Here is a 24,730-nt window from a genome sequence, read left to right on the forward strand (position 1 = left end):
AGGGTGTTCAGGCGTCAGAGTGAAAGAAGCAAGAAGAAGGGAACCAATTATATCCAAAATATAAAATTTCATGCGCTGTTGAATATAACGCCGATTACACTTTGGTGAATTCTCAAAAGGGGCCAGTATCACCTGAAGCCATTGCAAGTTTCTTTGTGATGCAACGCTCCTGCTGCTTCTACTGCGATCAATCCAATTGGCGAACGCTTATGAAACAAGTATCCTGGCGACTTCAATCTATATTTCAACTATGTTCGGTTTATTTCCAAAGGTTTCATATCACAGGACTACTGGTATATAACGCTACCGATCTACTATATACGCTGAAATCCATGGTCTACTTTATGTGCACCTCTGCCATTCTTCGAAGATTGTATCCACCAACGTCTATTTTGCTGAACCACATCCTCGGTTCGGGAAAAAGTTGGATACATAATTCTGCCCCAATATTGGGCACTGAGCGAGATCAGATCCCGTGGGCTCCTTTCAGTAACGTTCTGTGTGAGTTTCTCATATGTGGGGGTCCTGAGCCCCTTTTGACATATGCTGGTGGATAGCTGGGCGTTCCCCTCTTAGTTCTTCATAGCTCCAACGAGGCTATAGTCCAACAGCTGGTGCCCCATGATGATAGAAAGCGTGGTCTCCCACATGTAGTAGTCATGATCCCGACTAACAACGATCCTGGTCGGGCGCGTTTTGTTCGCATGATCATCCAGTCTGGTCTGTCAGAGTCTCTAGTAAACAGATTTTACGGTGCAGATTGAAGCCTCTAGGCTGCTATACTTGCAGCGCCAATGGTATTGCTCTGTATTCTTTTAACCCGCTGTGGCTCAAGACTATAGTCATATCACTGTCAACGGCCCTAACAACTCACTAAATCGTTATTTGGCTCTACAGTACACAAGCTTCATATTTGCAACCTTCTTACTATCACTGAGCCAGCTCTGGAAGATACAAAGGCATTTGTTACTTGTTTTCCAATTAATATTATATGAAACGCTGTTGATAAGATCCCTTGGATCTATACCTTTCTTTCAGAAGCACGCGCTTGGCTTAGCCCGGTCGCGGGTGAAAGCACACTCAGTGCTCAAGGATGCTGAAAGGAATCTGAAATTTTCCTCAAAGCCATTGTTGTTGGAAAGAGCAATATGTGTAATGAATCTTTAAAACATATTCTGATTCATTGTGACATCACGTAATATGCTAAGAAACTCTCATTTTCAATGGTTATAGCTAGAAGATTCACGACAGATCATATATAGAACATAGTCCCGGACAGTGGGGTGAATCTCCAACGCGCTGGTCGTTACTAGCCTGTCGAAGTTTCTGGTGCGTTACCTTTGCATAAACAGACCAGACACAACAGCCAGGTGATAATATGATCGAACCATAGCACAAGCCTGAATAGCGTGGCGCACCGGAGTGCAAGCACTTGTTGCCTGCGTGGACTCGCCAGACAAGTAGCAGAGAGTACTAGTAAGCTTCTGCAGCAAATTGGCCGAGGCGGACCGCCTGCGAATAGCCTCGTCGAATACCACAAAGTATCGAGTCGGTCGATTGGGGCGCTGCGTATTGTTTCGCGATTGAAGGAAAAGGTCCCAGTAGCGAATGTCCGTGAGAACTCAATCAACAACAGTATCAGCCAGCGAACCACCGGAGCAGTGACCTTCTCTATCTGCTGTGGGGACCAACTGTGCGCCATGGTTCTCGTCTACGAGCACTATAGCGATTCGGGGCAAGTCGTCTTTCACCGAGAGCTTTGAAGCCCTACAGGTATCCATGATCATAGATATTTCCTTTTCAATCCAAGACTCATGCTCGCTCCCAAAAGTCAGCTTACGATAGATCACAATATCCTCCGGGAGCTTATTGCCAATTTTCTTTTGCCCAAGACCGAATTTGAAATTCCAACATCTTGTCGAGCTTGTGGATATGCGGTTCTTTGCCGAGCTGCAAACGAATCTCCACAGGCCACTAAGCAAGGCCAGAGTCTTAAAATGCGGCGAATATTGCTTTAGTGAAACAATTTACTTCGGACACTGATCTGGCATAGACAACACTGATACCCATTGTCATGGTTTTACCGCTAGCCAAGAAGCCAAGATCGGATGCGTAAACCACATGATTCTCCCCACCAAGCTTTAGGTTCATCATAAGACCAACTCTAGTGTATCTCCTTTGATCAGCACCTGCCAGCCATTCGTCCGTGAGTTCGATAGTAGGTATGCCATGAGTAACATCGCAGGTCAGTCTTGCAAGGCTTCCTAATTTCTTGGCTTTCGGAGACAGCATCACAATAAGGATGGATGGACGATAATTTGCCTGCAGAAATGAAATAGCGTTTTCAATACCTGCTGCCTTTTGGTCCTTGCTGAACCGGATAATCCTGCCGGGTATAGATCCCTTCTTATCTTACGCCAGCCAGTACTGGCCGGTGCATTTTAGCCACGCTATTCATGTGATTGATTCAGCGACAGAATTCTCGCGTCCATTCTTCCGAGTGAACTCTCCCATCCGAACAGAATGGTGGAAAGTTTACTGTGAGCAGGAGAAGAACGGCGGCAGCCCGCCCACCTTCACTCTTTTGCATCTCGCGGCATACTTTGGAAACGTACCCCAGGCCAAAATTTTACTCGGCACACATACCTGTCTCATTTTGCGGAAGGACAATTACGGCCGGACAACTTTGTACTAGGCAGTCAACGGAGGTCACCGAGAAATGAACATGGGGCACGTGTCAACTTCAAGGATCGAAGCATGTTAACTGTTTTACAAAATCACTAATCGGTCAAAACAGAGACGTTGTGAGGGTGCTGCTCGAGCACGGTGCCTGCATCGAGACCAAGTGGGAAACTAGCGACACGGACACCCCATTGGTGCGAGCCATTTTGGTGAACTCGAAAGAAATTACGGAGGAACTACTCCAGCAAGGAGCACGTGTGGATACCATCTCTTCTGGGAGTTGCTTGTCTGAGGGGGCCTACGGATTCATTGGATGAACGGGTGAAAGAGCTACTTGGGTTCCAGGAGCAGGTCCTGAATGCGCGCTTCAAGAATTCGACGCGAGCTGTGGACCTGGTCACGAAGGGACTGGTCCTATCCATCCGCATTCCTCTGATCCTTGAATTGATGACCCTCTACCTCAAGTTTCTGGCGTTGAACCGTATGGACAGCCTGCCTATGCTGCGGGAGCTGGTCCAGGAGATCAAGAGGAAGCAACTGCGGGCATGGGCAAAACCGTACCATGTGTTCCTCGTGGGGCTGGTGTATGCCAAGAGTGCAAGGAAGCTCCAGGCCATGGGCGACCTGCCGACATATGTCTTGCAGAAGGTCATACGCGGAGATATGCAGGCACTGGTGGTCATCATGACTTTCACCGGCATGGAGCCGAAATTCACAGCTGTCCAACACAGATGTAAGCCAGGAGACGACATCACATCTGCGGCATATCGCAGACTGGGCTGCCATCACCCAATAGGGGGGCTCTCTGAAGTACATCCACCTCGGCATCGGAAAATTCCTGATCAATTTCGATGGTTGTATCAGGAATACGTTACCAGCCCCAACAATGTCACACACTTTGACAAAAACCACTTAATTCCGTGAAACTCGGAGCTCCTTATCAAATACCAAATTTGAACGTCATGCCAAATGAGCCAACTTTAAGCGGTGAGTCAATTGTAGTTTCCCATTCAGCGTGAGCCCGGGGCATATATGGGGGGAGTACCTCTCCAAATCGATTTGAAGAAGCATTCTTTATCAAGTTTTATGCTCCATGAAACCATGGAGGCGTGCATCATGGGATTGTCTACATTCCTCTTGACCTTCTGGTTGCATCTATGCTTACGTCAAGAAAGATTCTCGGCTGCGCCAGCCCCCCGAGCCCCAATACAATCAATGGAAGCAATTCGGTCGAGAAGCCCGAACCAATCCCGATCTCCGAATCGTCTAAGAACTCCAAACCATCCAAGCCATTCAAACCAGCCAAGGTCAATCAAACGCCATCTGAGCCAAGCCTTAGACGCTCCTTGCGTACTGGAGGTGCACAAGGGCCAAAAATGCATAAAATTACTTAAGAAGGCAAGAATAAAGAGCTTATCCGTACTTGAGACGTTCAGACACCACTGCACGGCGATACATTATCCATCAGTCAGTTTTCACATTGAGAATAATTCAAGATCTACCTTACTAAGCTCTTTCTACGCTCTCTAGAAATTTTATATTTCTTACTTAATGCAGACAGCTGGAATTGCGTAAAATATTGAAGCAACGTGACGCAGAGAGCAGATCAATTAGTCCTACTGTTCGCTATAACAAAGCCCCAAAGGACATATTAATGGCTATGCCGACTAATGACAAGGTACAAAGTTAGAAATCTCTCCGATAGCTGGCTGATGAGTGATATTTGCCCATCTGGTGGATGCAGATTTGAGTAAATATTAGAGATTATAGCTGGAAGGAATGCAAGCCCGATTCTTGGTGCTATCTCATTTCCACTCTCAGCCCATGCTGAAGTCCACATTCGAAAGATCTTACCTGCTTTTTCTCCTCGTATTTTTTACTGAAACTAGTACACAAACACAGTCGCAATTCCCCAGCTGTCAATAAAGTAAATTATCAAGTCGAGTGTACAGGCAGGGCATTCTATTCCAACCCCAATTTCTTCGCAGACACCCCTAACCTCAATCGATCATCTTGATGGCATTTCCAAGCATTAGCATTCCATATGTTGTGGTTACAAGCCCTGGTCCCGAACGCCTGGTTTTAGAAATTATTTGCCCGAGGCTCCGACCATGTATGACATGTGCAATGAAAGAAATTGAGCCTCCAAGGTACCCACGTCTCATTGGATATTGTCGAAGGAGATGGGTCGGACGTAGAAAGGCACGAGGCTCCTTGCTCTCTCGCTTTGGACCGTCGATACGAGACTGTCGATAAAACAGGTCAGTCCCAAATGAAGCCAGAAGATCTTACGCTATGACCCATGCGATACTTGGACTGACCGTTACTTTGGATACTCGACCGTTTCCAGTTTCCAATTTACCTCAATGTTAGTTTTGATGCGGGGATTTCCTCCTCCAATCAACTGGCCAGTTCTGCACGATCGCATGTCGAACTCAATTACAAGATGAGGCTTTGTGTAGTTGTTAACCAATATTATGAGCTACTATTCTAGCCCTGCGGTCCAATGTAGTAATTTATTTCCGTGATTGTTTGGAGATCGGTTTCCCAAGACGAGTCAACTGGCCAGTTCTGCACGATCGCATGTCGAACTCAATTACAAGATGAGGCTTTGTGTAATTGTTAACCAATATTATGAGCTACTATTCTAGCCCTGCGGTCCAATGTAGTAATTCATTTCCGTGATTGTTTGGAGATCGGTTTCCCAGGACAAGTCAACTGGCCAGTTCTGCACGATCACACTTCCAAGCCCATTGCAGGAAGTGGCTTTGTAGATTCATTAATGAATACTTTCAGCTACCATCCTCACTTTGCGCTTCATGTTAGATTTATTGAAGTATTAGTTTTGAAGTATTGGTTTCTGAATTGGCCTATCGCCAACCAACTGGCCAATTTAAATCATCCAACCTCTGCCCCCATTTCCACAAAGTGGCAAAAGATAATGTATATTTTTGCTTTTAAATAATCTAAACTGCTATCATGGCTTTTTCACCGAATGAACACTGCTGTATGCCTCAACTCAGGTTCTGAACCGCATGTAGGGCTACCATGTAGAATATGCATGGCCATATTATTAGTTATCATCCAAGCAAATTACCTAATTTTTGAAGGAAGCCAAGTGGGTACAAGAACTTGTGAACAATACCCACGGGTAGGGGACAAGTTCGGGAATAGGTAGGAGAGACGTTCTTGCTAAACCCCCACAGCGACTGAATGAACTTCGTGTTTTTTCGTGTATGCGAAGCGGTCGGGCGGCAAACGAACCGAAGAATACGGAAGGAACATTGCAATTTTACAAGAGATCAGATACTGCTAGACGCCTAGCGGCTCATTTGGAACTGTATTGGGAGCCAACCACATCAACCGTGGCGGGCGAACCCGAATAATCACTTGAATATACGGTGTATTGTAGACCATAATGCGGTGCAAGATCCCATCCCGCACGGCACCCAGATCATCACCACACCCCATTAGATGCGAACGAACGTCCTCATGAAACGTATCAACTCGTCCCCAGATAGGACGCGGTGGAAAGCGCGAGGGAGAGAATCCAGTGATATGAAGTTCCACCCACTCCATCCAGAATACACCTAACTGCTCCCTGATATACTCAAAAATATCTGCTATCCCCGTTGAGACCCCCATCACATCTGGATCCTCCCATTGAGCAAATGGAGACGATGGGGAGGTGGCTACGAGGATGAAATGCTCGGCTGAGCGTAAGCGATATGAGTCAATGGGTCTGACCACCTACACCAGGAATGGATCCCTGACCTCCCCCACTCTTCTGAAGCCACTTCAGGACAAACGATTGCGTACTTTCGACCGGTGCCTTATTTGTGGGCTGCGTCCGGGCCTGTTTTGCTTCCCCTGGCTCTGTTTTGATTATCGGCCGTTGTGTGAGACCTGGCGAGGACAGGGAGTTGAGGGGTGGCCGGCTGCTAAAAATGTCTTTTTTTCCACATATCTCAGAAGCCTCACACGAGAAACTACTGATGGAAGAAGCAGACTGGTTGCTTTTGCAGCGTCTGGATGACATCTTGGAGTTGGTCGTTCCTCGGCCTTCGCTGAGGATCGTTGGGACAAATACGCACGCGTATGCAGGAGTATGCCCAAGGAAAGATTTTGAACATCGAGGGGGTACATCACATGTTTATTATATGTGCATCTTATCGTGTCACTGACCCAATATCCAACGGCTATCCACCAACGAGAAGATCATAGTGGATTTGCGTGGATGTCTGCGGTCTGACCCACAAGAAGCTAGCCCTTTGCCCCAATGGATATCGCACGCCATCCTGACATTCTCCATCTGAGCCAATGTGTTGGGAAAGCCTGTTAATATCTATCTAGGTAGGTCACCGTGACATCTTAGAGTAGAGGAGATCGCAAATGACTCCTGGAACAAGACCCAAGATTAGGCTGGCACCTTTCTGCAGGATACACATAACACAGATTTGTAAGAAACGTCTGCCTAGCATCACTAAAGGGCGTACATGCATTTTTTCTGTCCATGCACGGCCATCAAGTTGATTTAAATGAGAACGGACGTCCAAGAAAATCAGGCGACACTGTCGCCTGGCACTTACCCGCGGGTGAACCTGAAGAACCTGACCTGAACCTCCATTTGGGCGGGTCAGGTTCTGGGGTTTGGAACCTGAGGGAGGTTTCATCCGAGGACCGAACCTCATCAGGTTCACCCGCGGGTGAACCTCAGGTTAAACAAACATGACAAACAGCTAAAAAACGTGACTCGGGCCCAGTTGCATAAACTATGTCGAAACAGGCTGTATTCCATTGTAATTGTTAACCAAAATTTGATTACTGTATAGCCTTACAAAAGGATACTGTATGTCCAATAGTGTATGTTATAGCTTTATCTTCAATAGGGCTTTTAAATATCAGTAATTCACATCATATCTAGAGTACAGGGTTCTTAAGACTCTAACTGTTAAACTATATACCCATCTAAGAGTCTCGATCTTTTCCGCATTCTTCCTGATACACGCTGCTACATATCAGGTAATGGTAATGCTGAGGTCTCTTCTGGATCCTTAACGTCATCGGCCTCAGAGTCTTCCTCCTCGTCAGAATTGATAGCTGGCCGCTTTCCAGCGGCAACCGCTGAGAGTGGTGCTACGGCCGGGGTGTTAAGGTGCATCTCCATGTCTTCCTCAGTATCACTGATAGCTTCGGCACAATGTGTTTCAATATGAAGCTCTTCGGACGAAGCTGCGATCTCTTGCTCTGAAAGATACTCTTGGAGAACCTGCCGCTGCTCCTCCTTCGTATCAAATCTTGTTGTACACATGTATAACATGATATCGCGGATAGTCTCTGGGCTCAACGACCCCCGGCGATAGTGGCAAATGTCCCGGGCAGAGTTGAAAAGTCGCTCAACACCGGCACCAGTCGCTGGGATGGACATCACATCACGAGTAATGCTTGCAAGAATAGGGAACTCCCTCTCGTGGTTTCTCCAGAAGATCTGAGCGGATTCATTAACGGTGGCTAAAAATATCAGTATTATGATTCATACCGGCGGCTTACTCACTTACCACTCTGGAGGTACTTGGTAAGCTCATCCTGATACGGACTGGTTGATCGCAGTAAAGAATCGCCCTTAAGAATCCTCTCGAGCGCTGATTTGGCTGGGACCGATACACCATCCGACGGTGATATATTTGATGGTGCACGTAGACGGTATTTCTCGAAAAGAGACTGGAGACTCTGACGGTATTCCTTTTTGTAGTCTTTTCCTGTGTCATCTGGGGCCCAATCACTTGTTGAAAAGAACTCCATTTTATTAGACGGATCTAGGATCGTTCCAATCGCATAGAGATCACCTTCAACAAGATCCGTCATACTATAGTACTTTGACAGTTTATCTTTTGCAGCCTCAAGGGAGGAAAGCATAAGCTGTTTCCAGGCAATCTTCTTTCGACGAAGCTGACGCATCGATCTTTCGAGATGATCAAAGAGTCTGTTGTAAATACTAAAGACAAGGTGAATACTCGAGTCATTAGTCTGGCAGACTAGTGTGGTGTATGTGAAAAAGGGCTGGAGTATATAAAGTAGATAGTCAATCTGCCGCCACCCCTCCGCACTCAATGCAAAATGGGGTTGGTGATAGAGCGAACAGTAGTCGTCGAATGTGGTAGAAAGCCTTTTAGCCCGGCGGAGCATAAGAAACGTTGAATTCCATCGCGTGCGAACATCTTGGATTGGAATAAGTTTTTGCCCATTGGACTCGAGTTTCAGAAATGCTTCTTTCCGTTGAGGACTTCCATTAATAAAAACCGCAAGGCCTCGAACCTATAATCATAGTTAGTGTATTAAATATAGAGACTGTTATTCAATAGAAGCCTACCTTGTTCAGGGTATCGGTGATATCTCGCTTCTGCTGGCGCGCACGCAGTGATCGAACACGATCCTCGGACCATTCCAATTCAGTGTTTTCATTTTTTGGCGAGGCCTTGATTTTACCAAGTAATTTAACCAGACTTAATTGAATAACATGAGCAAGACAGGGCACTTGAATAATCGTTGAATCCGTCTTTAGCTGTAGTTCATGAATTGAATCATTAATCGCAGTGATAAGCGTCTTATTATTAGACGCATTATCAGTTGTTACCGCCAGTACACGATTAGTGATTTGATGCTTCTGTAGAATTTGGAGAACAACTTTACCAAGGTTCACGCCAGAATGAGTTCCAGAAAGTGGCTCAAAACCAAGGAGGACCTCGCGATACTCCCATTCCTTGTCCAGGAAGTATCCTGTGATAGCCATGAACGCATCCTGAAATGGTGAAGTCCAACAGTCAAGTGCAAGTGATAGCTTTGCACCAGGTGGGAGTATTTGTAGTGTCTCCTGCTGATACTGTAGCACGAAACCCCGGAGGGGCTCGCGAATCACCTTTCTTGACGGAAAGCTAGGTGGTTCGGATGCTAGCCGTGCGAAAGAGAAGAGGTCACGGAATGTTTGATGCTCGACAAATAGAAAGGGTAAATTCGATGTGGTGATTAGATCAAGAAGCATCTGCTCCCATACCTGTTGTGTAAAGGTAGGCGCTGGTCTTTTCTCGGCCTAAAAGATAGTGAATTCATCATTAATATCAATATAGGATTCAGACCCTCTAGAACATACCGCGTCACTAAGTAGTTGTCGGATACTACCAGCACCTTTCTTCGGTAGCTGCTTTCGGCACCTTGGCCCATCGAGATGTTTCTGCATCGATGAAGTTCCAGTATGATTCGTAGCTGGATGCGTGAGAACTGTGCGGCACTTATTACACATAACGCCTAGCTTGCCATCTTTAGCATTTGCAACTTGTTGGAACCCTTTCCAGCACTCTGCTCGACGGTTTGTTAGGCTCCCATCCCAGTTGATCCGCTTCGACTTGCCATAGCCCGTATCGAGCCACCACTTAACGAATTCCGCCGTCATTTCTGGCGTACAGACGATGAATTCGTTGATGCGATCGGGCTTGATTCGCGGTAGGGTGCTTGGGGCCTGATGTGCCACGCGAGATCGATAGTCCGGAAGGTCTAGAACTGAATCAAGCTGGCTTTCGGATAGTACTTGGCTCTGGCTACCGCTCTGGGACAGGGAATCGTCCGGGAGAAGGTATTGGAGCGCTTCTAATGGTAAACCGTCTATAGTATCGAAGCTAGACGATGCGTAGACGCCGGAGGGCTGAGACATAATAGATTTAGTAAAGTTGTAGATGAAATGATCACTGAGGAGTTAGAGAATAAGGAACTAACTTATTAATTCTTTCGAAAAGATACGCGATATTCTTGGGAGATCCGTTTGACCCTGTTCTGCGTACTAGAATTGATCTATCATCTTTTGTATCTACCGACCCGTGTCTGATTGGCTATTATAGTGGATCATTTTAGAAGAGAACCTCGCTTACCCGCATAGAACCTGAAAGTTAACCTCATGTATCCGTATAGAACCTAGAACTTAACCTAACTTACCCGCGTAGAACCTGGAGGTTAATCTTAGGTTAGGAAAATCGTCTTGTTCCAAATGGCTAAGTCCAATCATAAGAACCTTTGAACTGGATTCACGACAGATGTAGATAATTATAACCCGAATCCTTTGCGACAAATTCATAGAGGGAGGTATAACAATTTGTTTGGTATAAAAATGAAGGGATTTCATCTATATTTTAGTGGTTTTCTCGATATCATATAGTTCTGCTGGTCAAAATACATAAGGTTACAGTGTTCAGAATATATATATCTGCATCTTGACATGCAATTTCGCCGATGATCTCTACCAACTACCTACCACGTCGCTATCATCGAATATTACTTGTAATTTATCAATGGCCATGCCTTCTGTTTACTTTTGAACAATTGCGTGTCCATAATTCACCACGTTGACAGAGTAATCAGTCGAATTCCGCCAGGTCAACAAAACAGCTGTAAAAATCAGAGATGAATCATCACTTTTATCCAGCCAAAAGAGGAAAGGCGTCGAAGAATAATGCATATGCAGGTTCATGTAGGTTCTTGAGGTTGAACCTCAACGACCCTCCTTGAGGTTGAGGTCAGGTCCAGGTTAAAAAGTTTGGAACCTAACCTCTTGAGGTTAGGTTCAGGTTCTAGGATTTGGAACCTATGGGCGGTTCGAAGCCAGGCCTAGGCGACAGGTAGTGATTGGGCCGTTAAAGAGAACATGCTGTAGATAAGAGCATGACCCATCATTTGCTCTCAGAGATTCATTACCAATGCGATGTAGAGTCCGTTAAACTGATCCCCCGTCTTTAGCTATCTTCGGGGTTTTATTCCTATCTCCCCCGTGGCCGGTACTGTAAGCATCTGCCCCGTTCTCTGTGGAGCTGGCAGCCATGGCAGATGTGTTGAAAATGATAGTGGGAATCAAGGACTACAGGACTACCTTGCTCACAAGCAACAAGGCGGCGGCGCTCACGCTAAGTAACCCGCGACGACAGTCTGGCCAGGAGCTTGTTTGTCAGATATACAAGTTGATGAGAAGGTTGCGGAGGAATGGAAACCGCATTAAATTCCACTGGATCCCTACTACCGAAGACAACAAGCTGTTAGGTCTGGCTAAAGAACAGGCCAGAACTGCAACACAAGAAGATGCTCTCCCACAAGAACACGTCTCGAGGATGAAGTCGACAACATTGAACATCGCACGTTCCCAAGCAGTCCCCAGCAGTGAGCTACCAGAGAGCATAGGAAGACACGCAAAACGAGTAGATGCCGCACTGCCAGGCAAACACACCCGGCAGTTGTATGATCGCCTAACGTGGAAAGAAGCGAGCGTACTGGCCCAACTCCGAACCGGCATGGCTAGACTCCATGGGTAACGTATGTATACCGTAACGAGCGAAGTAACCGTGCCGAAACATGGCAGAGGTACTTCCTTCGCCGACCGACAGTAATCCACCATCTTGGGTAGTCAGTTCGCTAAATTTCTCAGACGCTCGTCTGACTATCTGCTCTTTACTATGAATGAGTTTCCATCATGATTCAGGTCGATAAGCGGGGCTGTGACAACGGCGAACCTTAACCACTCAAAACTCGATTGGATCGCGAACAGGTCACACATACGTTGTAGACACCTCATGCTCCTCTCTACTCCATTTGCCAAGCAAAGCAAGCATCAAGAAGCTGCTTCAGCTGTTAGATGTACATATCATCATATTAAAATTTTTGGAAATCCGCGTCCATCGTGTGTGTGTCGGTACTTATCCTGGTATCTTTCACGAGTCAGGTACGACGTCATATTACTGACAACGTACGGTGACAGTACAGTACATTACTGCATTTTCGGAGATACCTTGATCCGCCAGATCCCAAATTTGGCGACAAGCTCTCGGCCCTGAACTATTATTCTCCGAGTTAAAAAAAACTGTTGCTAGCTTCCCCGTTCAGGCCATTCCCCATCGCGCGGTGTTTGACGCTGTGACACCAAATCCATTCATACGTGTTAGCGACTCAGCAACACTATCTCTGTCTAGACTAAGAGACTCTTCTGGATGTATCACATGGTCTGTTAAATCAGGGTATACTAAAGTCCCAGCATCCACCCTCTGGCATCGCGCCAACGCGCGGCAGTCGAAGAAAGAGAAAGCCGAAAAAGAGCGTTATCTTACGGACTCGGAAGAAACGGCTCTCCTATGCCGCTCAAGTTTTTTTAAAAAAAGCGTAACGTTCTTTTTCAAGGGCGGCCTTGGCTTCATTTAGCGCCAACTTGTGTGATCGGCAGTATCCAGCGGCAAGGGACTGGCCTACAGGCTCTTGTTCTGAGGCGCTTTCTTGCATCAAATGTGGAAAAATCCAAGGCGTATGCGCTTGTTCGGGCCTCAGTGGGATTGGTATGCTTATACGCGAACTCATAGCATGAAGAAACAGTACCTCAACGATCTACATGGGTACTGAAGCGAATTCGCCTGGCGATGCTACCGCACGAGATATCTACACCACTTGCCAGAATTTTCGGAGCTTTGTTGCAAACTGTTTCTCACCTTTTTGTGTAATGCAAGATGTCCACTACCTTTGGCTTGATAGCCACAATCAAGAAATTGAAGACTTCAGCCTGTTGTCCCCCACGCCTCAAACTTCCATTAGACACGTTTCTTCAGCGTCTACACTAGCCAAATCATTGGCTTGTACCAAAACAAGTTCCCCCTTCCCCGAACGCCCGAGCCCTGAAAGCCCCAAAGCGCTCCGAGTTAATTCCCCGATCTATAAATATTCATACGGCTCGTTCCTCCTTTTGCTGAACTCACCATCTCGCAGGAGTCCCTTCTAGACCGCTATTCCATGTCTAGTCTCCGCCGTTCCTCTAGCTTCTCTCTGTTCGCATTGAAAAGTCGCCGACATGCCGACTGTACAAGTCTCCTGACGCATACACCTCCACCTGTATGGGGTGATAACGAAACTTCAACCAGCACCAAACGGTGGACAGATGAATTTCCGAGATTTGAACATATTATTTACCATGGACCAAGGCAAGGGCCCGCCAGTTTTGAAGATGTTCACTCGTTTCTAGGTCCTGACCAGAGAACACCTTCAATGGCCGACCGTATAGGTCTTGCAACTCCCGCTCATCGTCCCAATAATACTCCACAGTATATGGAAAATGAGGCGGATGTAGTGCGGGTTTTCTATCAAGATATAATACCGCCGGTCGCTTTGGCTTTTTCGGGCCCAACGGCCTCTACATATCAGAGCCCCGAATTTCCGCTTCAAGAGGGCGGTGCTTTAATGAATCAGAGATCCGAATCTAGCACCCAAGGAGCTGCCCATAATATAGATTTTCAGATGGTGATGCCTCATTCCAATCTATCACTGAGTCGCACGGCTATCATTGGAGAGTTTAAAAAGCCTCGCTCAATTTTACCAAATGAATGGAAGTCGAGTGACCGTGGGTCATTTGGAGCAGTAACTCGAGCTTTGCAGAAGGAACTTCGAGGGTATGGTCACAATCTTCCCAACGTTACAATGCACACAGACTCACCGAGGAAACATATCCTTCTTCCTGGGCGGAAAACAGCCTTCTGATGATCAGAAGTGGACGCCAAACTTAGAGGCAGTACGGGCCTCCATACGTTTCGCCATTGCGACGGGCCGACTCGAGGCCACTTGAACATATCGACCAACATAACCCCCACCCCCTTCTTCCTACCCTACTTACCCACCACCTCGTGCTACACATGGTAGACGCGCTTCAACTGCCGAAGATAGGATGTTGAACACTTGGAGAAGCGCCTTCAAGCCAGCCTACTAACCCACTTACTAACCCACGAGAAACTCGCTGCGACACTGCTTTCTGGAAATGACACATGTTATAAGATTTTATGTATGGGCTTTCAGGAGATACAGCATATACAGATGGACATGTACAGTAGATCAGTGATAGTTGCCCTTTCGGCTCAGCCGCCGGGCGTCAATGAATTGTTTGTTTGTTTGTTTGTACCTGAATCGGTACGGCGGTGTTTGGTCTTCTATTTTCACATCATTGCATTTAGTCAACCCCAATATTGGGTGGACAGCTAACTTCCCCGCGTATTCCTTTTCCAACTACGAAGTCGTCTTTATTGTTTCTGTCTCCCCTGTGAGCTAATAGTACAGAGAACGAATCATGGCTGTTTCAAGACGAGCTTGATTTCTGTTTCTCACTCTGTGTTTGATATTTAAAATACGCGCTTGCTCATATATTTGGTGATAATTGCAAGGTTTCTTCCAAAACATCAAAGGGCATGTGCTAGTCTAATAGCGATAAGAACTGGTCCAAAAGGCCTCTAGTCTTATATTTGCAAGACCCACGCAAGCGTAGCCTAGCAATTCCTACGACTTGGCAAATATTGCCGGATTTGGGTGTGGCATGATTTGGGATACTAGAAGGCGGTCACATATTGTATAAGACAGGGAGCTCAGAAACTACGCTGAAGCTCTCCAGGCGCTTAATTAACACTGAATTGAACATACCTACAGTTTTAATCTCACTATCACAATCTCAGGCTAATTTAAGTTTGTTTTTCAAAGATATGAGACAAAAAGCGGATCAAGTACTGGAAAATCTTCCGTTTTAGCCGGTCAATTCAGCTCGTTACGGCTAATATAGGACTTGCATTAAGTTACCTCTCACATTCGGTTCATTTAGCTCTCAACAGTTCATGACAGAGATGAGTGTATTGTGCCAGATCTCATTTTGGACAGGGCAAATTTGAATTATTCTAGGAAGTATTATGAAATGAATGCTTTAAGTAGGGATTACTTCCGGGCGGTATGGCAATGAGCTCTTGAGTTGTTTTGCCAATGTTACGCTGTAACCCCGATAACTCCAAAGGCTGTACAATTTGTTGGAATCCGTTTGGATTAGGCGAGAAGGTCACAATCCTTGCCTGCTCGCATTCGTTCCACCGGGAGTGTATCTACCAAAGGCGCAGAGTAAGCGATACTTGTCCGCTTTGCCGTCGACGACTTTCCGAGACCCAAATTGAGAATCAGAGGAATTATTGCGATGATGGTGATGATTAAGACAGCGATGAGGTAGTTCTTGTGGCGCGAATGGCGCTACATTATAGTGCAGCATGACATTATGTTTGCGTGCAATCACACGTAGTCAAAATGATCACACGTTGCCTCGGGTTCGCGCCATCATTGCCTACGTGCTGTGACATGACGGAAAACAATGAATAATTATCTCGTGACTAGAATCATAAGCCAGGTCTCGTACTGAAAGAATCACAAAAGTTGCAAAGCTGAGTCCTTAATTTTTTATCGCAAACCTCTTGCTAATCAGTCTACCACACCGAGTCCCGCCTCACCCTTTTTTACTTAGTTCTTCTTTGTTATTTATTCCTGCTACGTACGAGCCAATGACGATATCTGAACGGTTTATTCGTCGTAAGTGGTCCTCATGACAGTACTAAGCTCGGCAAATTAGGAACGATCTTCTTGCTCACCTTACGCAAAGCACGAGAGTGAGGACAAGGAGCGAAGCTCTAAGATATCGACCGCGTGTTTATTTTGTCACACTGGCTTGACGTATACAGTTTTTCCGAGGTCAGCGAAGAGGTCAGCAAAGAATTGACTGCCATGGTACTTGTAGAATGACACGTCAACTGGGGTACGTACCACAGATACATCCCTTTGCTCGTCATGAGATGCCTCCAACGAACAAAATTTTCGTGCAAAACAAGCCAGAGTCTGCAATAACTACCACTTGTTGGGAACATGTGTAATATAAGCCATCCATATGACCGCAGTGCAGCGATATATCTAACACCATCGTTGAGGTACTGTGATTTATGCTTCTCTGGCGCTTCTGCTCCCGAGTCGGTGCATATCGATCCATCAAATGCTAAAGCAGAAGCCCGAGAGTAAAGCCGCCAAGAACTGTAATGCCGCTTCAATCAGGCTGCACACATCTTTGACCTCAAGTTGACTGTATGGGATGTGCCATCCAACTCCAATCAGATTGAAAATGATCAATTGTTCATGAGCACATGACGTTGATAATTTTAAGTGCTTCGAATCACAGTTCTAGAGCCAGTAAGTAACCGCTCGTATACACAGAATAGATATCCTCTTCAAATGTAGTCGACAAAATAAAAATATGGGGTCCGAATCTTGCTGGCTCAGAAGTTTCATCAAGTTATAGCTTGGGTGCCGTATGCTATTTTCGTGCAGTCGGGTTTGTAAAACTTGACGAACTTGATCATAGTTTGTTCTTGCAGTTTTGTACCACGATCGCTACTCTAGAAAGAGGCACAAACAACGTAAAGGGAACGAAGGAGAAATCAAGAGCAAAGTATCAAGAACAAGCCACAAATTGCTAATTCAAACTCATCTTGTCTAACATTAAAGGATGAACTGATAATACGACCGGACCTCGCTTATATCGATGCATTCCACCTTCATAAAAATCAGGCCATCTGTCCTACAGGCAAAAGAATATTTCAACGGTTGATTACGGATAACGACGAGATTAGAGTATAAAAAATGTGGTGATAGATGCTTTGAAATGAGTATGATCCCAGGACGTGCCATAGTCACAATATTTGACAACTTCCAGTCGAACAATAAACAATTATGCGTTCCCTTTACTGTTTTGAATATATCTCGTCTCTTTCTTGGATGCTTGGCACTACTGACTTAGCTGGAATTGGTTGAAACTTGCTTTTGAATGCATATACGCTCGGCTCTTCCTGTATTTTGGTTTCCAGAAAAAGAAAAGACAGCTTGCCTTTGGAATAAGCAGGTAACCAATCTGTCTGTGTCTGTGAAAACGCGTTGAGACCAGATACAGGAAATATGAATAGCCAACTCATTCTCAAATTATTAAGAAAGCCACTCAAAGGGATTTCCAGTCTTATGGCTAAGCATAATACACCATGGTGCCACTGTCGGGTATAAAATTCGCAACCAAACTACCTTGAGTTGGGGATAAGTCAAAATCAACATAATCTTGCCCAGTATGTAGAGCAATCCCCTGGTCTCGTACTGAATTCCAGCCTGAACAGCGACAGCGATCATTTCAACCATTGCAAAGTGAACGAAGACAGTAGACACCGTTTTGAGAAAAGTCTCAGATCCAGGAATCCAGCCGGTAGTGTGATCTGACATAGCGCTGAGGATTACGCTTAATCCAATGTTTATGAGAAGAAAGTTCCGTGAAACCATGCTTTTGTTTTTCGTAATGCTATTGTCGGCCTTCCATAACACGCCAGTCAAAGTGATAACAAGCCCAAAGAGTGCTTTATTGATCATTGTGATATGTAACACAGGTTCCAGCTATCCAGGGCATTACATGGTACCAGCTCCTCTTTATAAACCTACAATAGTGCGCCTTGGGGCTAATTTGAGCATGAGTTTGGAAATGGTCACAGTCTATAAAGCTTAACTGCCTCTTACCGTAGTGTAACTCACCGAGATCTCTGGTTTGTAGCGACAATAACCGACTTGTTCCATTTTCGGAGGATCACTATAAATATACGATACGCTGCACAAAATGCCTCTTTCGATGTGTTTGTCTATCAATGCCTATTTGGCCAAATCGTGCGTGAGATCTGATGTTGCCATAACGCAAATATTCGGATCACAGGTGGCTTCAGCTATTTTGCTAAAAAAAGCCCTTTGATATGTCAAATCTTTTAATATATCCTTGGATCGAATCCAGAAATGACGTTTCTGACGCACGATAAAGTGTTCTATTTGACCGGCTAAGTGCATTTTGGATCATTGTATGCTAAAACAACTGTAATTTCTTTTTGTGTAGTTAAAGCTCAGTTTTACAATAGACCAACTGTGTGTTAGGAGCCATCGGCATTACAAAGCTGACTGGTGGCACAGGACTTCACTTCTATTTGAAGAGATCTTACAAGACTTAATTAATTACGCCTCTTGGCTCTGGAGGTGTTCTCTGAAATACCCCATTCTCCTCTATCGTTGAAATGTCTGAGAATTTTAGCTTCTAAATTTATATCCTTTTCTCCTGCTGCCATGATATCTCTCCCTTAGATAAAGTCACCCCCACAAGAGCTGCCTACTCCTTTAAACGCATGGTGATCTTGATTATGTACTTTTTTAAACGGCCAGTCCGCCTGGTGCATGCGTTTAGATGTTTTTCGCCGACTAACCACCGAAAAATCCAGGTAATGTTTGATCTATCTAGAAAGAACGACAAAGGAACATGATAAGTTATACAATTCAATATCGCTATATTGTAGAACAATCATGACAATAGCAACAAACAAAAGGACAAACGAGTCAATGGGTCAGAATGGCTCACTTGCATCTGTGGTATAAAAGATACAGATCCGTTTGCTTGCTTTAAGCAACTTCCGAACCACTGGTTTCTCAAACAATGATTATCAGATCTCACAAAACAATAGACCGAATTCCGGCGGAGATCTGGTTCCTCATATCAAAAAGGCTCGCAGTTAGAGATCTTCAGGCAATGGGTGCCACCGGCACATACATGCGGAGTATCATCATGCCGCTACTTCGTGGATGCAAGCTTCTCCAAATCATCATCCGTGAACCTGAAATTTCGTCGGTGGAGTTTCTTGTAAGGTCGGAGTATGTCGATATCCGAGTAAGAGACGCTGCTCATATGACGGTCTTACACTACGCGGCTATGAAGAATTACAAGAAACTAATTTGGTTTCTAACGAGGAATTTGCAGCACAAAGAATTGTTGAATGCGCCAGAGAACCGACAAAGTGATACCCCCTCAATAATTGCTGCCCGATATCAGAACGAGGAATCTTTGCAACTCTTGTTGGACGCAGGAGCAGATGTCAACGTGCCAAATGCCTGTGGTGAAAGCGTCCTTTTCTGGGCAATCAAGCGCCAAAAGCCAAATCTAGCACGCGTGCTGCTGAAAAGAGGAGCAGACCCACACCAGCTTGTTCGACATGGCCTCACCCCACTAATTTTGGCCATCATGAGCGGTCAGCTCGATCTTATTACAGCATTGCTAGAACACGGATGTGACGTAGAGCAACCTGATGGCCAAGGCCATCGGCCTCTCGCCTGGGCCGTTGTTTCGGATGATATTGCAACTGCAAACCTCCTGATCTCATATAACAAAAGGGCCACTTTTCATTCAATTGGAAATGAAGAAGAGCGCTCACCGCTCGTCTGGGCTGTGATGATGGGCAACGTGGATATGGTCCGGTTACTGCTTAGCAACGGCGCTGAAATTGATCAGACAAAACCGGACCGCCGGGCGCCTCTCATCTGGGCGGTCATTCATCGCAATATTTCCATGGCTACTGTGCTTCTTCGGAATGGAGCGCGCGCGAGCGAAGCCGATGGTAATGGCCAAACAGCTCTAATGTGGGCCATGTTGAATAGTGACAGGGAAATGGTACAACTTCTTCTCGAGCATGGGGCTGATGTGGAAGAAATTAAATGTATTGGAAGATAGTGGCCCACTCTTGTTCAAGAATCTTAAGCTGCAAATCCTCGTAGCATAGTTTCGCATCACGATGCCGTCATCATCGAACTCTTTGAACGCTCTTTCTGAAATTACTATAAGATTATGTCACTATGCCTATGTAACTTAAAGCTTACTTTCATCTCTCTTTCTCTTCCATTCTTTATCTCATTTTCCTTTTTCTTTCGTGTCACTTCCAGATAACTGTCATATAGCCCTAAATTTGCTCGTTTATCTGCTTAATTTGCATTTCAATAGATCTTGAGGGAGAAAAAATATCGGAGGCGAGATGAGCATCTAGGAAAACTTGTAATTTCGTTCGCTAAAATAACGTCAGGCAACCCAACCCAATAAACTTGTGTAAAATCTCCAATCTTTAACTCTACGAGCAATTTGCCAGCCACTTAGATTTGCGGTGGCTTTCACTCTGCGATAATCAGTTACGGCCACTACCAAACGTGATTGCGTTAATAGGATAGACAGTCGCATTTAGAACAGTCTGTATAGACAAGATTCCAATAATTATACTGAGCAGTTTTTAAACTAAAGACATTCCAAGTCACACAACATCAGAGCACTTCTAAGTGTATGTTCTGCTTTTTTTGGGTCTACTTAGAGTTCTCTGTTTCATCATATTCCTTTATCGTTTCCGGTATTGCGGTGAAAGGGGATGTGGGGTATTCACGGTCTATTTATTGTAACTCAGTGTTCTGGGGCTCCAACGGACTAATTTAGTGCGCTTTAATCTGCCTAATTCGTATCGCGTTGGCCCAAATTTTGATCTGAATCTCGCCCCTGTGTTTCGTTTCACTGGGGCCTGATTGACCAAATTCCGACGCAGTAATCAACCCCTTCCTCCAAAGCTGCCATGTATATAAACACTAGATATATATCTGTAACGCGCACATGTCATAGAGCAAAAAAAATTACACTATTTCAATTTTAGTCAACAATGCAAAATTTCAATCAACGAATAGCACTGTGCCCCAACCCCGCAGGTAAGTAAGCACAACAGCCCCATGCCTACGTATACATGCATACCGTGTGTTACCATCGCAAATAAAAAGGCCAGATCTTAACCATTAAGATTCTCCTTCTTTTGTGCCAGCGCCCTCAAAATGCGATAAGAATGTAGGATCAGTTTGTTACTATCCGGGGGGCATGATATAGGAACTCATACTTTGACTACTTTTATCATACCATGATAATTTCGTGAGGAAGCTAGGGCCAGATCACTTCACGCGATCATGCTTCTTTCCAGGAAAAAATATATACCTGAAGCCTTCGTCTTCAAAAACGATTCATGTTCTCCATGAGATCACTTCTCACGGGACAAAGCATTGCCCATAATGGAACTCAACATACTACTATGCACTTTGTGGGACGAAAGCATCCTTTTGCAAACATATAAAGCTTCATGCTAGACTATGATTATCTCATTGACACAAGGAATACGCTTGTTTTATGTTGATTTTGTTGGTGGAATAGCATAAGCAGTCGATGAAGCTCTCCAGAGATTGCTTGTGCTACAAGTCTGTTCTGTGGGCATTTTATATGCTGAAGACGCGGATGGAGGGTGAGCCAAGCTTTTAAGTGAAGGTGTGGCCTCGCAAGTTTGAACATGCAATCCATGAGAAAAGGAGATCAGGCCGTCCGGCTGTAGAGAATTGATGATATTTGGGGGGAGACTGCCAACTGTAATCAATATATCAAAAATGATGCTCAGAATTCGAATATGTGGCCTTTGGCAAAGGTCTTACCATAAGCGTTGAAATTATATAAGCCACAGACACAACCGTTGATGATTGGTTTGAGGCTGGTCCCTTCAAGAATTGCCTGCCCGTTACGATAAACAGAGAACGATTGTTCTCCGGTATACATCGATACCGCTCGGGCAAAGCTCCCTGCTGGAGCATTATAATGGTACGCCCTACCGCCGGAGTTGATCTGCACTAATGCGGGGCTTCGCAATAAAGAGACCACGAAGACAGAATCCTGCATGGAATTCCAACCGTCAGGCCGGCCTAAGAAGTAATTCCCGCTATTGTTAATAGCTGGAGCCGTACACGTATCTGTTATGTCGCAGTTCTGATTCCGCAATGTAGGGCGATACCAGTAGAACAATTGATCAGAAGTGATGTATTTGTCTGGAGAAGATGCGCCTGCTTTAAATGCTGCGATAAACGGCTTTGCCATCTCTAACCATCCATCGTGTGGCCTGCGTATGTTAGAGAGGCGGCATATTATTCTAAGAGTATGCATACATGTCATTGACCCACTTTGAAGCTCCATCATCAGTATGGGGAGAATGCAAGGGCCCAGTATAGTGGGACTCGCCATAGTCATTCCATGTCACAATTTCAATAAAACGAGGCCCCATGGTCAATATTTCATGCCAGCGATCATACCATAGCAGATCTGAAGGGAACACCCAGTTCTTGCTATATGGTACCTCGGGCCCAAAGTGGGTAAAAAACCACGGGGACACTGCTTTCCAGAAGTCAGATAAAGGTGGATGACAAATAAGCGAGATAATGTGGGCCATGGAAATAATCTCTTACGGGCGACGTAGGCTCGTCCTGCAAGTGCATTGATGTATACCTGATCTCCATCCGAGACAGAAATATTGCTGTGACGTGTCGGTGCTTTGTTTCCTCCGCTATGGGGCCAAGCCATCCAGTTGAAGAGGCCATCAACGGCTGAGATGTCGGTTCCAAAAGCGAGGTGAAAATTAGGAGCAAAGAAAATCGGAATTCCAGCTGCTGTTCTTAATGCTGCCACGTCCAACCCGTCACCGGCAAAGGTTGATGCAAAAACTTTGTTGTCCACAATTAGCTGAGCAGGTCTGGTAGCGAACATAGCAATTGTCTGACCGATCTCGGTGGTTTGCTCCGTTTGCCACCAATTGAAATCAAAAGAAATGAAGACTTGCATCATGTTCTGTGCAGCTGATTCATAAGCAAGCTCGAGTTGCTGGTTTGTGTACGGATCCACCCCAATATTCAACGCAAAGGCATCAATACCCAGTGATCTTGCGCGTCGCATGTCCTCGTCATATTCAGATGCACTTTTCCGATTACGAGTTGCTCCAATCTGTTGAGAAGTCATTAACATACTCATTTTTAGCACATTTCTCATACTAGCATGAGCATACCATGAAATGGGCGAACACAAGACGGCTAGTGCTTTGTTTCGTGACTAACAGAGCGCTGTTGACTGTACCAGCCCATGAAATGACCCATACAACCACTGTGACAGTCATGGAAAGCAAAATGGGGATGGAATTCATCTTGCTCTACTGAGGCCTAGTGACCCCTCTTGCTTTGATATCGGAGGGTGGAGGGGATTAGTCCAATGCACCGTCTTTCAGAGTTACTGATCGAAATATAAAGACTATGATAGCGACTTTGGGGTTTTAATTCTGTATCGGACATAGGATCTACGGGGCAGACAAATAACCGAGCTTGACGAAATAAAGCGCAATCGGTTCTCATATTCACAATACAGTGCAGCAACTAGGTTTATTTGTGCTATTCTTGTGTGAGGCATCTTCGGCATTGAAGCTATATCGATCAAGTACACAAATATATCGTGTTGTTTTGATGATGGTCTAATCGAAATTAAAGTGCGCTTGGCGTGTGACTATCAGTCTCGCCCTAAATAAATACCTTTGTAATTAAAAACTTGCAATTCTCCCATGATGTTCGCGTATAAGTATTGATCACATTCGAATCCATATTTCTTGCGCCACGTGATCCAGGGCTTCCAGAGAAACGTGGAGCAATCTATTCTGTCCGTGGATGCTTTGCGCTAGAAACCAACTAAACCAAAAAAAGTCATAAAATAGCCAATGGAGGCTCCATAACTAGCTGCTGTAGCCATCAAATCGTACAAAATGTCATGAAAGCATATTCCGCTGTCTGATATACAAAGATATGTGCAGGAGAAACAGATATCTTGTAGAATCGATAGTACGGATCATATAGTTATATCTTATGACAATGATATACCGAAAACAGAATACTAGTCCTTTTCTTGGCATCTTTTTTCAAGTGCCAAACTCATAAATCCAGTCCCAGACAATTGCAAATAATGACCAGGTTCGACTTTGTGTCGTGCTTTGGAGAACTGAGTATCGGATGAATGTCAGATGATCAGTTTCAAAGCATTTCAGGATTAAACACGCTATTTGGAGCCAATTCTGATTTCAATAACTAGTTGGTTGGAGTGAAAACAGTAAGTTTGTAAGGATAGCTTTTAAAAAGATTTTGATCATGCGGTTCGGTGCTGCAGCACTCCCTGATTATTGTTTCTATCCTTCATAGATTCGCTTTCGTGTAGGTTTCATACATTGATGAACTTGGAATGATTCAGGTATCACGATATATACGAGATGTAAATTGTCTTCCATTGATAGGGTTCTTTTCATGATTTTAGAGTGCACAGCTACCATACGCGAGACACATTATGGAGTCAGACGCAATTATAAGATCTGCCTTACAATCCACATACAAACTAAGATCGATTTGCACAAAGTTCTTTGGATCCATGAAAAGAGTGACGCTAATTGTGTAACTTGATCGCAAATAGCAACATCCGGCGTCGAACTCCACA

At 45.1% G+C, this 24,730-nt stretch overlaps 4 protein-coding genes across 4 annotated transcripts; 2 read left to right on the top strand and 2 right to left on the bottom strand.

The window, feature by feature from the left end:
* Positions 1-2,523: 2,523 nt before the first annotated feature.
* N7511_011365 (ankyrin repeat protein) lies at positions 2,524-3,478 on the top strand (the record flags this gene model as incomplete). Its single annotated transcript, XM_057133742.1, has 4 exons — positions 2,524-2,540; positions 2,798-2,876; positions 3,028-3,415; positions 3,456-3,478. 4 exons carry the CDS (start codon positions 2,524-2,526, stop codon positions 3,476-3,478), a joined length of 507 nt encoding a protein of 168 aa, XP_056978699.1.
* A 4,215-nt stretch (positions 3,479-7,693) lies between these two features.
* Positions 7,694-10,387, bottom strand: N7511_011366 (uncharacterized protein; the record flags this gene model as incomplete). The annotated part of the gene is made up of 4 exons (XM_057133743.1): positions 7,694-8,193; positions 8,241-8,997; positions 9,053-9,769; positions 9,830-10,387. The coding sequence occupies 4 exons, from the start codon at positions 10,385-10,387 to the stop codon at positions 7,694-7,696; spliced, it is 2,532 nt and encodes an 843-aa protein (XP_056978700.1).
* Positions 10,388-19,132: 8,745 nt separating this feature from the next.
* Positions 19,133-20,107, top strand: N7511_011367 (ankyrin repeat domain-containing protein; the record flags this gene model as incomplete). The annotated part of the gene is made up of 1 exon (XM_057133744.1): positions 19,133-20,107. The coding sequence occupies one exon, from the start codon at positions 19,133-19,135 to the stop codon at positions 20,105-20,107; it is 975 nt and encodes a 324-aa protein (XP_056978701.1).
* A 1,731-nt stretch (positions 20,108-21,838) lies between these two features.
* Positions 21,839-23,405, bottom strand: N7511_011368 (glycoside hydrolase family 71 protein; the record flags this gene model as incomplete). The annotated part of the gene is made up of 4 exons (XM_057133745.1): positions 21,839-22,334; positions 22,381-22,603; positions 22,678-23,209; positions 23,271-23,405. 4 exons carry the CDS (start codon positions 23,403-23,405, stop codon positions 21,839-21,841), a joined length of 1,386 nt encoding a protein of 461 aa, XP_056978702.1.
* Positions 23,406-24,730: the final 1,325 nt, after the last annotated feature.

This window comes from Penicillium nucicola (assembly GCF_028828085.1).
Source record: "Penicillium nucicola strain IBT 29836 chromosome Unknown utg000013l, whole genome shotgun sequence".
Taxonomy (NCBI): Eukaryota; Fungi; Ascomycota; class Eurotiomycetes; order Eurotiales; family Aspergillaceae; genus Penicillium; species Penicillium nucicola.